A 12,990-nucleotide genomic window follows, 5' to 3' on the forward strand; every position below is an offset into this window, starting at 1 on the left:
TAGAGTAGGGCTGGCGTGGCCGAATCTGGGTGGCTACTACTGGGCAGCCAACGTGGCAATGATCCGTAAGTGGGTGATGGAGGGAGAGGGGGCGGCATGGAAGAGGCTGGAGATGGCGTCCTGCAAAAGAACGAGCCTGGGGGCGATGGTGACGGCACCGCTGCCGCTCTCGCCGACAAGGTACACCACGAGTCCGGTGGTGGCGGCAACGCTAAAGATCAGGGGGCAGTGGAGATGGTACAGGGGTGCGATGGGAGCCTCGGTGTGGTCCCCGATCAGAGATAACCATCGGTTTGTCCCAAGAAGGATGGACGGGGGGGTTTCAGAGCTGGCATCGGGCAGAGATTAGAAGAATGGGGGACCTGTTCATCGATGGGACGTTTGCGAGCTTATGGGCGCCGGAGAAGTTTGGACTACCCCCGGGAAACGCTTTCAGGTGCATGCAAGTGAGGGCGTTTGTGAGGCGGCAGGTGAGGGAATTCCCGCTGCTCCCGGCACAGGGGATTCAAGACAGGGTGATTTCGGGCGTATGGGTCAGAGAAGGCAAGGTGTCGGCGATATACCAGGAGATGAAAGAAGAGGGGGAGGCTTTGGTAGAGGAGCTGAAGGGTAAATGGGAAGAGGAGCTGGGGGAGGAGATTGAGGAGGGTCTGTGGGCTGAAGCCCTAAGTAGGGTTAATTCCTCTTCCTCGTGTGCCAGGCTTAGCCTAATACAATTTAAGGTTGTTCACAGAGCGCACATGATGGGGGCGAGGCTGAGTAGGTTCTTTGGGGTGGAGGACAGTTGTGGGGGGTGCTCAGGAAGCCCGTCGAATCACGTCCATATGTTTTGGTCGTGCCCGGCACTGGATGGGTTCTGGAGGGGAGTTGCGAGAACTATATCCAAGGTGGTGAAAGTCCAGGTCAAGCCAATTTGGGGGCTAACATTATTTGGAGTAGCGGATGAGCCGGGAGTGCAGGAGGCGAAAGAGGCTGGCATTCTGGCCTTTGCGTCCCTGGTAGCCCGGCGGAGGATCTTGTTAGTGTGGAAAGATGCGAAGCCCCCCAGTGTGGAAGCCTGGATAAATGACAAGGCAGGGTTTATCAAGTTGGAGAGGATAAAGTTTGCCTTGAGAGGGTCTGCGCAGGGGTTCTACAGGCGGTGGCAACCGTTCCTAGACTATCTCGCGGAGCGTTAGATGGAGTTCGGTCAGCAGCAGCAACCCGGGGAGGGGGAAGGGGGGGGGGGGGGCGGGGGGGAGGTTTTTTTTTCTGGGGGGTATCTGAGCAAGAAAATACATAAAGGATCCGGAAAACTGATATGTACGGAAGGAATCCAATGTACAAGGTTCTGTATCATATTGACTTGCCATGTTTATGTCTTGCTATGCGAGCTTTCTTTTCTTTTTGTTACAGGGGGGGGGGGGTTTGTTTGTATGGTTGAAAATTTTGTTTATAAATTCTTAATAACATTTTTTTTTTAAAGTTTCTGCTTGTATGCCGGGAGAAGGAGCATCGTCTTGTGGTCCGATTGCAGTCAGGGGATGGATCATCAGGCGCCCTTGATGTTTGTGTAGCAGTGGTCAAGGATGTTGGGGCTCCTGTTGGGACAGGAGATATGTTGGTGGAATTTTGGCAGTACACTCGAGGTTGGCCTGGTTAAAGTCCCCGGCCACGATGAACAAGGCCTCCGGGTATTCTGCTTCATTGTTATTTATAGCCGTTACAATTCATCAAGCGGCGTCTTCACTTCCGCCTGGGGTGGGATGTAGACCGCCGTGATGATGGCAGAAGTGAACTCCGTGGAAGGTAGTATGGACGGCACTTCACAGTCGGGTATTCCAGGTCCGGGGAGCAGTAGTTCGCCAGGGTCACCACGTCCGAGCACCAGGAGTTGGTGAGGAGACAAACACTTTCACCCACTCCAGGTTCAGTCCTGGATGTGATTAACAGCAGGAATAACAGCAGAATCTAACCCGACATCACTTGTGAACCCTTTGGTGTCTCAGCATGTTGGACGACAGAGTGAATCCCTCCCCACAGTGAGAGCAGGTGAATGGCTTCTTTCCAGTGTGAACTCGCTGGTGTCTCCGCAATGTGGATGATGTTTGAAACCTCTTTGTGCAGAGAGAGCAGCTAAACGGTCTCTCCTCAGTGTGAATGCGCTGGTGGGACATCAGTAGCCAAGAGCTTTTGAAACCCCTCCTGCAGTCAGAGCATTTAAAGGGCCTGCTCTTGGTGTGAGTGACATTGTGGCTACGCAGGCCGGATAATTGAGTGAATCCCTTATCACACACAGAGCAGATGTACGGCCTCTCCCCCGTGTGAACTCGCTGGTGTCTCTGCAGGCTGGATAATTGAGTGAATCCCTTATCACACACAGTGCAGATGTACGGCCTCTCCCCGGTGTGAACTCGCTGGTGTGTCTGCAGGTGGTGTAACCGAGTGAATCCCATATCACACACAGTGCAGATGAATGGCCTCTCCCCGGTGTGAACTCTTTCGTGTCTCCGCAGTCTGCCAATGTTAGTGAATCCCTTTTCACACTGAGAGCAGGTGAAAGGTCTCTCTCCAGTGTGTACTCGTTCGTGTCTCCGCAGTCTGCCAATGTCAATGAATCCCTTTTCACACTGAGAGCAGGTGAAAGGCCTCTCTCCAGTGTGAACTCGCTGGTGTATCTGCAGGTTGGATAACTGAGTGAATCCCTTCCCACAGTCAGAGCAGGTGAACGGTCTCTCCCCAGTGTGAACTCGTTCGTGTCTCCGCAGGCTGTAAAAGTCAGTGAATCCCTTTTCACAGTGAGAGCAGGTGAACGGCCTCTCTCCAGTGTGACTGTGTTGATGCCTTGCCAGCTCGTGTGGGGCTGTGAATCCCTTCCCACAATCCTCACATTTCCATGGTTTCTCCATGGTCCGGGTGATCTTGCGTCTCACCACGGTGGACGATCAGTTGAAGCCTCGTCCACACACAGAACACCTGCACAGTCTCTCCCTGCTGTGAATGGTGTAGTATTTTTTCAGGCTGTCACTGGTTAAAGCTCTTTGCACAGTCAGTGCTCTGTAACAGTCTCACACGGATGTGTATGTGTGTCTCAGTGCTTTTCCAGACACACTGTTGTTTAAAATCTCTTGAAGCAGACAGAATAGACAAACATATCTCCTTCTAGATTCAAAGGCCGATGATCCCAAGAATTGAGTGACTCAGTCAGTTCTTGACGTGATATTTAGTTTGAGATATCGGCCCAAACTCCTCTCGTTCGAACTGCCTGCAAACAAATTTGACAATAGTAATCATTGTCAGTACAGGATAGAAACTCAGAACAGACAATTCTAGTTTCTATCGAACATTCTTTCCTCTCTCTTTCAATGAAATGCTCCAAATTTCAATCCTACACACTCTCCCTCCATTCTCACTCTGCTGTATCTAATATTCACCCTCCCAATTCTCCTGAAGGTGCCGATTCAGGCTGATTGACAGATTCATGCTCACTGCTTCCTGTCCTGGACACAGAGACCTGAAAATATTCATGCGGGCTGCCACATAGATATATGTCGATATTACTGGATGGAAAATGTGTGTAATATACAGACACTTACTTTCTCTCCCAATTTTCCTGAAGGTGCTGATCAACAAATCTAAACTCACCAAAATCTGTACAAGAACATAAGAACATAAAAACTAGAAGCAGTTGTAGGCCATCTGGCCCCTCGAGCCTGCTCCACCATTCAATGAGATCATGGCTGATCTTTTGTGGACTCAGCTCCACTTTCCGGCCCGAACACCACAACCCTTAATCCCTTTATTCTTCAAAAAACTATCTATCTTTATCTTAAAAACATTTAATGAAGGAGCCTCTACTGCTTCACTGGGCAAGGAATTCCATAGATTAACAACCCTTTGGGTGAAGAAGTTCCTCCTAAACTCAGTCCTAAATCTACTTCCCCTTATTTTGAGGGTATGCCCCCTAGTTCTGCTTTCACCCGCCAGTGGAAACAACCTGCCCACATCTATCCTATCTATTCCCTTCATAGTTTTATATGTTTCTATAAGATTCCCCCCTCATCCTTCTAAATTCCAACGAGTACAGTCCCAGTCTACTCAACCTCTCCTCGTAATCCAACCCCTTCAGCTTTGGGATTAACCTAGTGAATCTCCTCTGCACACCCTCCAGTGCCAGTACGTCCTTTCTCAAGTAAGGAGACCAAGACTCAACACAATACTCCAGGTGTGGCCTCACTAACACCTTATACAATTGCAGCATACCCTCCCTAGTCTTAAACTCCATCCCTCTAGCAATGAAGGACAAAATTCCATTTGCCTTCTTAATCACCTGTTGCACCTGTAAACCAACTTTTTGCGACTCATGCACTAGCACACCCAGGTCTCTCTGCATAGCAGCATGTTTTAATATTTTATCATTTAAATAATAATCCCTTTTGCTTTTATTCCTACCAAAATGGATAACCTCACATTTGTCTACATTGTATTCCATCTGCCAGACCCTAGCCCATTAATTTAGCCTATCCAAATCACTCTGCAGACTTCCAGTATCCTCTGCACTTTTTGCTTTACCACTTATCTTAGTGTCGTCTGCAAACTTGGACACATTGCCCTTGGTCCCCAACTCCAAATTATCTATGGAAATTGTGAACAGTTGTGGGCCCAACACTGATCCCTGAGGGACACCACTAGTTACTGATTTCCAACCAGAGAAACACCCATTAATCCCCACTCTTTGCTTTCTATTAATTAACCAATCCTCTATCCATGCTACTACTTTCCCCTTAATGCCATGCATCTTTATCTTATGCAGCAACCTTTTGTGTGGCACCTTGTCAAAGGCTTTCTGGAAATCCAGATATACCACATCCATTGGCTCCCCGTTATCTACCGCACTGGTAAAGTCCTCAAAAAATTCCACTAAATTAGTTAGGCACGACCTGCCCTTTATGAACCCATGCTGCGTCTGCCCAATGGGACAATTTCCATCCAGATGCCTCGCTATTTCTTCCTTGATGATAGATTCCAGCATCTTCCCTACTACCGAAGTTAAGCTCACTGGCCTATAATTACCCGCTTTCTGCCTACGTCCTTTTTTAAACAGTGGTGTCACGTTTGCGAATTTCCAATCGGCCAGGACCACCCCAGAGTCTGGTGAATTTTGGTAAATTATCACTGGTGCATTTGCAATTTCCCTAGCCATCTCTTTTAGCACTCTGGGATGCATTCCATCAGGGCCAGGAGACTGGTCTACCTTTAGCCCCATTAGCTTGCCCATCACTACCTCATTGGTTATAACAATCCTCTCAAGGTCCTCACCTGTCATAGCCTCATTTCCATCAGTCACTGGCATGTTATTTGTGTGTTCCACTGTGAAGACCGACCCAAAAAACCTGTTCAGTTCCTCAGCCATTTCCTCATCTCCCATTATTAAATCTCGCTTCTCATCATCGAAAGGACCAATATTTACCTTAGCCACTCTTTTGATTAATATAAGAGTAGAGAATCTCCATATAAGTACATTTACTGATTAGAGATGGGGAAATTCTGAGGAAGAATTTTATTTAGTCATGGAGTGGTCATGACAGGGAACTCACTGCCCACAAGGGTTGTGGAAGTTATTGAGATGATTCATAATTTAAAATAAAATAGGATGGTCACTTGAAGAAAATAAACTTGCAGGGGAACAGGGATATCGAGGGGGAATGGGACTGACTGGATTGCTGTACAGAGACTCAGCATTGACTTGAGTTACCAAATGGATTCTGTCAGTGCTGCAATGACTGTATGACTGGAAATATATAATGTAGGTACAGTACTATTTACAAAACTAGAAATAATAATACATGTATTTTATTACAGAACCATCAATATCTACAATACATACCATATAACAACACGAGACATATCTCTGTCCGATATTAAAGTTTTAAAAATTAATTTACGGGATATGGACAAGGCTGGTCAGGCCAGCATTTATTGCCCATCCGCAGTTGCCCTTCCGAAGTAGTGGTGAGCTGCCTTCTTGAACTGCTGCAGCCCTTGAGGTGTTGGTACATCCCGTGCTTTTTTTTTTTTTTTTTTATAACTTTTTTTTATAAATTTAAAGTACCCAATTCATTTTTTTTCCAAATAAGGGGCAATTTAGTGTGGCCAATCCACCTACCCTGCACATCTTTGGGTTGTGGGGGCGAAACCCACGCAAACACGGATTTGCGCAAGTGAAGGAGACACAGCCGGAGTGAGACATATCCAGAGTGGGAATTTGGAACTTGGTAATTTGGTGCAGTGAGGTAATTCGGTGCATAGTGGGAGATGGTGCTTGTTCCCTATTGTTTTGTTCTCTCTCTTTCTTCTGGCCTGTAAATGTAAATCTGCAGGGAGAGAACCAGAGAGCATCTGAGACCCTGGGAAGGTCAGTAAGAGATTTTTGTTCATTTTTACTTTTATTACCTTTTCAAATTGTGTGTGGGGAGGGAAACTGAAGTGACATCACAGAAAAGCTGTGACCTGATTGGCTGGTTGGGAATCTACACAAAATTTTAAAAATTAAGCATTGTTAAACTAATTAAACATAATTACTTAATTATAATTTAGAGGGGTATCTAAGCCAGAGATCGGAGAGTACTGTATTTAGCTTTCACATTTATAGTAGAAATCTAGTGCTAGGAAACATATAGTTAACAATAACTTTATTCTTTAAAACTTTTAAATTTACTTTACTAATTAATTGACGCAATGTCAATTAGAGGGGTGCAGTGCTCTGACTGTGAGATGTGGCAGGTCCGGGAGGCTTCTAGCATCCCGGATGGCTTCATCGGCAGAAAATGCACCCAACTGGAGCTCTCACAGGCCGCATGGTTCGGTTGGAGCATCAGTTGGATGCACTTAGGAGCATGCAGGTGGCGGAAAGCGTCATAGATAGCAGTTATATAAATGTGGTCACACTCAAGGTGCAGGCAGAGAAATGGGTGACCACCAGAAAGGGTAGGCAGTCAGTGCAGGAATCCCCTGTGGTTGTCCCCCTCTCGAACAGGTATACCCCTTTGGATACTGTTGGGGGGGGGATAGCCTATCAGGGGAAAACAGCAGCAGCCAGAGCAGTGGCACCACGGCTGGCTCTGATGCTCGGAAGGGAGTGTCAAAGCGCAGAAGAGCAATACTCATAGGGGACTCTATAGTCAGGGGCAGATAGGTGCTTCTGTGGACGTGAAAGAGACTCCAGGATGGTATGTTGCCTCCCTGGTGTCAGGGTCCAGGATGTCTCCGAACGGGTAGAGGGAATCCTGAAGGGGGAAGGCAAACAGGCAGAGGTCGTTGTACATATTGGTACTAACGACATAGGCAGGAAGGGGCATGAGGTCCTGCAGCAGGAGTTCAGGGAGCTAGGCAAAAGTTAAAAGACAGGACCTCTAGGGTTGTAATCTCGGGATTACTCCCTGTGCCACGTGTCAGTGAAGCTAGAAATAGGAAGATAGAGCAGCTAAACACGTGGATAAACAGCTGGCGTAGGAGGGATGGTTTCCGTTATCTGGACCACTGGGAGTTCATCCGGGGTCGGTGTGACCTGTATAAGAAGGACGGGTTGCATCTAAACTGGAGAGGCATAAATATCCTGGCCACAAGGTTTGCCAGTGTCGCACGGGAGGGTTTAAACTAGTATGGCAGGGGGGTGGGCACGGGAGCAATAGGTCAGAAGGTGAGAGCATTGAGGGAGAACTAGGGAATAGGGCCAGTGTGGCTCTGAGGCAGAGCAGACAGGGAGAAGTTGCTGAACACAGTGGTGGCCTGAAGTGCATATGTTTTAATGCAAGAAGTATTACGGGTAAGGCAGATGAACTTAGACTTGGATTAATACTTGGAACTATGATGTTGTTGCCATTACAGAGACCTGGTTGAGGGAAGGGCAGGATTGGCAGCTAAGCATTCCAGGATTTAGATGTTTCAGGCGGGATAGAGGGGGATGTAAAAGGAGTTGCGCTACTGGTGAGGGAGAATATCACAGCTGTACTACGGGAGGACATCTCAGAGGGCAGTGAGGCTATATGGGTAGAGATCAGGAATAAAAAGGGTACAGTCACAATGTTGGGGGTTTACTACAGGCCTCCCAACAGCCAGTGGGAGATAGAGGAGCAGAGAGGTAGACAGATTTTGGAAAAGAGTAAAAACAACAGGGTTGTTGTGATGGGAGACTTCAACTTCCCCAAAATTGACTGGGACTCACTTAGTTCCAGGGGCTTCGACGGGGCAGAGTTTGTAAGGAGCATCCAGGAGGGCTTCTTAAAAGAATATGTAGACAGTCCAACTAGGGAAGGGGCTGTACTGGACCTGGTATTGGGGAATGAGCCCGGCCAGGTGGTAGAAGTTTCAGTAGCGGAGCATTTTGGGAACAGTGACCACAATTCAGTAAGTTTTAAAGTGCTGGTGGACAAGGATAAGAGTGGTCCTAGGGTGAATGTGCTAAATTGGGGGAAGACTAATTATAACAATATTAAGCGGGAACTGAAGAACCTCGATTGGGGGCGGATGTTTGAGGGTAAATCAACATCTGACATGTGGGAGGCTTTCAAGTGTCAGTTGAAAGGAATTCAGGACCGGCATGTTCCTGTGAGGAAGAAGGATAAATACAGCAATTTTCGGGAACCTTGGTTGACGAGAGATATTGTAGGCCTCGGCAAAAAGAAAAAGGAGGCATTTGTCAGGGCTAAAAGGCTGGGAACAGACGAAGCCTGTGTGGAATATAAGGAAAGTAGGATGGAACTTAAGCAAGGAGTCAGGAGGGCTAGAAGGGGTCACGAAAAGTCATTGGCAAATAGGGTTAAGGAAAATCGCAAGGCTTTTTACAAGTACAAAAAAAGCAAGAGGGTAGCCATGGAAAGGGTTGCCCCACTGAAGGATAGGCAAGGGAATCTATGTGTGGAGCCAGAGGAAATGGGCGAGGTACTAAATGAATACTTTGCATCAGTATTCACCAAAGAGAAGGAATTGGTGGATGTTGAGTCTGGAGAAGGGTGTGTAGATAGCCTGGGTCACATTGAGATCCAAAAAGACGAGGTGTTGGGCATCTTGAAAAATATTAAGGTAGATAAGTCCCCAGGGCCTGATGGGATCAACCGCAGAATACTGAAGGAGGTTAGAGAGGAAATTGCTGAGGCCTTGACAGAAATCTTTGGATCCTCACTGTCTTCAGGTGATGTCCCGGAGGACTGGAGAATAGCCAATGTTGTTCCTTTGTTTAAGAAGGGTAGCAAGGATAATCCAGAGAACTACAGGCCAGTGAGCCTCATGTCAGTGTTAGGGAAATTACTGGAGAGAATTCTTCGAGCCAGGATCTACTCCCGTTTGGAAGCAAATGGATGTATTAGTGAGAGGCAGCATGGTTTTGTGAAAGGGAGGTCGTGTCTCACTAACTTGATAGAGTTTTTCGAAGAGGTCACAAAGATGATTGATGCAGGTAAGGCAGTGGATGTTGTCTATATGGACTTCAGTAAGGCCTTTGACAAGGTCCCTCATGGTAGACTCATACAAAAGGTGAAGTCACACGGGATCGGGGGTGAGCTGGCAAGGTGGATACAGAACTGGCTAGGTCATAGAAGGCAGAGAGTAGCAATGGAAGGATGCTTTTCTAATTGGAGGGCTGTGACTAGTGGTGTTCATTAGGGATCAGTGCTGGGACCTTTGCTGTTTGTAGTATATGTAAATGATTTTGAGGAAAATGTAACTGGTCTGATTAGTACGTTTGCAGACGACACAAAGGTTGGTGAAATTGCGGATAGCGATGAGGACTGTCAGAGGATACAGTAGGATTTAGATTGTTTGGAGACTTGGGCGGAGAGATGGCAGATGGAGTTTAATCCGGACAAATGTGAGGTAATGCATTTTGGAAGGTCTAATGCAGGTAGGGAATATACAGTGAATGGTAGAACCCTCAAGAGTATTGAAAGTCAGAGAGATCGAGGTGTACAGGTCCACAGGTCACTGAAAGGGGCAACACAGGTGGAGAAGTTAGTCAAGGAGGCATACGGCATACTTGCCTTCATTGGCCGGGGCATTGAGTATAAGAATTGGCAAGTCATGTTGCAGCTGTATAGAACCTTAGTTAGGCCACACTTGGAGTATAGTGTTCAATTCTGGTCGCCACACTACCAGAAGGATGTGGAGGCTTTAGAGAGGGTGCAGAAGAGATTTACCAGAATGTTGACTGGTATGGAGGGCATTAGCTATGAGGAGCGGTTGAATAAACTCGGTTTGTTCTCACTGGAACGACGGAGGTTGCGGGGCGACCTGATAGAGGTCTACAAAATTATGAGGGGCATAGACAGAGTGGATAGTCAGAGGCTTTTCCCCAGGGTAGAGGGTCAATTACTAGGGGGCATAGGTTTAAGGTGTGAGGGGCAAGGTTTAGAGTAGATGTACGAGGCAAGCTTTTTTTTACACAGAGGGTAGTGGGTGCCTGGGATTCGCTGCCGGAGGAGGTGGTGGAAGCAGGGACGATAGTGACATTTAAGGGGCATCTTGACAAATACATGAATAGGATGGGAATAGAGAGATACGGACCAAGGAAGTAGAAGATTCTAGTTTAGTCGGGCAGCATGGTCGGCACAGGCTTGGAGGGCCGAAGGGCCTATTCCTGTGCTGTACTTTTCTTTGTTCTTGTTCTTTGAGAGTGTGCAAACTACACACGGACAGTGACCCAGAGTCGGGATCGAACCTGGAACCTCGGCGCCGTGAGGCAGCAGCGCTAACCACTGCTCCACCATGCTGCCCTACATCCCTGTGCTGTTAGGGAGGGAATTCCAGGATGTTGCCCCAGGGACAGTGAAGGAACGGCAATATATTCCCAAGTCAGGGTGGTGTGTAACTTGGAAACGAACCTCCAGGTGATGAGGTCCAGGTATCTGCTGCTCTTGTCCTTCTAGATGGTAGTGGTTGTGGGATTGCAAGGTGCTGTCTGAGGAACCTTTATGAGTTACTGCAGTATATCTTGTAGATGGTATACACAGCTGCTACTGTTTGTCGGTGGTGGACGGTTTGAATGTTTGTGGAAGGCGACGCAATCAATCAGGCTGCTTTGTCCTGGATAGTGTTGAGCTTCTGGAGTGTTGTTGGAGCTGCACTCATCCAGCAAAGTGGAGCGTATTCCATTACACTCCTGACTTGTGCTTGTAGATGTCTGGTAGACAAGCTTTGGGCATCAGGTGGTGTGTTACTCACCGTAGGATTCCCAGCCTTTGACCTGCCCTGGGAGCTACAGTATTAATACGACTAGTCCAGTTCAGTTTTTGATCAATGGTAACCCCCAGGATGTTGGTTGTGTGGGATTCAGCAATGAAAATGCCACTCAATGCCAAGGGGTGGTGGTTAGATCCTCTCTTGTAGGAGATGGTCATTGCCTGGCACTTGTGTAGCACAAATGTACCTTGCCACTTATTAGGCCAAGCTTGGATATTGTCCAGGTCTTACTGAATTTGGACATGGACTGCTTCATTATCTGAGGAGTTGAGAATGGTGCTGAACATTGTGCAGTCATCGACAAACATCACTGTGCAGTCATCGACAAACATCATCACTTTTCACCTTATGATGGAAGGGAGGTCATTGATGAAGCAGCTGAAGATGGTTGGGCCGAGAAAACTGTCCTGAGCAACTCCTACAGTGAAGTCCTGGAGCTGAGATGATTGACCTCCAATCACCACAACTATCTTCCTTTGTACCAGGTATGACTCCAACCCGTGAAGAATTATCCCCTGATTCCCATTGACTCCAGTTTAGCTGGGGCTCCTTGATGCCATACTCGGTCAAATGCTGCCTTGATGTCAAGGGGAGTCACTCTCACCTCACTTCTAGCATTCAGCTCTTTCGTCCAAGTTTGAACCAAGGCTGTAATGAGGTCAGGAGCTGAGTGACCCTGCGGAACCCAAACTGAGCGTCCAGGAGCAGGTTATTGCAGAATAAGTGCCACTTAATAGTAACTTTGATGACTCCTTCCATCACTTTGCTGATGATAGACAGTAGACCCACAGAGAAGTAATTGGCTGAGTTGGATTTGCCCTGCTTACTGTCCCCTTAAATGTCAGCCATCTCCTGGGGAAATCAGCCCTTTAATTGTGAACATTAGGAAAGAGACCATCCTTTTAGCCAGACAAATAAATGTGTCAAGCTGAGGGAGCAAAGGATGTCAATGTCTTTGAGAGAGAGAGAGAGAGAGACCTGGGCCAAGCTTTGCAGAGTCTGCACCCTCCCTGGATTCACTTCCTTCCCCTTCAGTTGCTGCAAGTGACCAATTGAAGGTGAGAATGAGAAATGAAATGGAAAGGGGGAGAAAAGAAAGTGTTTTACTCACAGGTGTTGGAGACAGGAGGATGTGTGCGGCTCAAGCTCATTCAGGGTTGGAGGAACAACAGCTTTGCTCGGCAGAAACCTCCATGTCCAGCTTCCGCATTGAGACAATGGGGGAGCTCTGATTGGCGGAGAAACAGAGTCCTTCCGGTCCTCCTATCTTCCCATTGGGCACAAGTCAGCGGTAAAATCAGCGGGATTGAGCTCACCCTGCACATGCGCAGATTTCCCTCTCCCCGAGACATGCGCAGTCCTGGATTGGGGGAGGGGCTTCTCGCTCTGGCCGGAGCTGTCAGCTGGTTGCCTGGAAACCGTCTCGACGATGCGCTGGGGGAAGAGGGAACAGACGGGGGGGGGGGGGGCCGGCACCCGGGGTGGTGGCCGCGCGCCGGGCTTGTGCGCTCAAATGCAGTGACGCCACTGCGGAACGGATTTATTCCAATTGGCTGGTTTAGAGGACGAGCTCCTTTGTGATGTCATAATGTGGAGGTTCGACAATGAATGTCAGACGAAAACTTCCTCCTCTGGGCAACATCTGGGAGCAAATCAATGTCTCCCCTTTCATAAGTTATAAGATATAGGAGCAGAATTAGGCCATTTGGCCCGACCAGTTTGCTCTGCCATTCTATCATGGCTGTGCTCATCCTGGCTTTAATTCCACCGTACTGCCAG

General features: G+C 47.8%; 1 protein-coding gene across 2 annotated transcripts; it reads right to left on the reverse strand.

Moving 5' to 3' along the window:
* Positions 1-1,259: 1,259 nt before the first annotated feature.
* On the reverse strand, positions 1,260-12,453 carry LOC140419932 (uncharacterized). 2 transcript variants are annotated; one of them, XM_072503988.1, is made up of 2 exons: positions 12,323-12,453; positions 1,260-3,244 (listed from the first exon to the last, which is right to left on the reverse strand). In XM_072503988.1, exon 2 carries the CDS (start codon positions 2,886-2,888, stop codon positions 1,962-1,964), a length of 927 nt encoding a protein of 308 aa, XP_072360089.1. In that variant the 5' UTR covers positions 2,889-3,244; positions 12,323-12,453; the 3' UTR covers positions 1,260-1,961. The 2 variants fall into 2 exon arrangements, with proteins under 2 accessions (XP_072360089.1, XP_072360088.1); XM_072503987.1 differs by lacking the exon at positions 12,323-12,453 and adding an exon at positions 10,854-11,805.
* Between the last annotated feature and the right edge of the window lie 537 nt (positions 12,454-12,990).

The sequence above is a fragment of the Scyliorhinus torazame genome, chromosome 5 (genome assembly GCF_047496885.1).
Source record: "Scyliorhinus torazame isolate Kashiwa2021f chromosome 5, sScyTor2.1, whole genome shotgun sequence".
Classification (NCBI taxonomy): Eukaryota; Metazoa; Chordata; class Chondrichthyes; order Carcharhiniformes; family Scyliorhinidae; genus Scyliorhinus; species Scyliorhinus torazame.

What these genes read in the sequence shown, in the direction of transcription:
- LOC140419932 (XM_072503988.1), bottom strand. Translation starts at nt 2,888, where the DNA reads ATGGAGAAACCATGGAAATGTGAGGATTGTGGGAAGGGATTCACAGCC.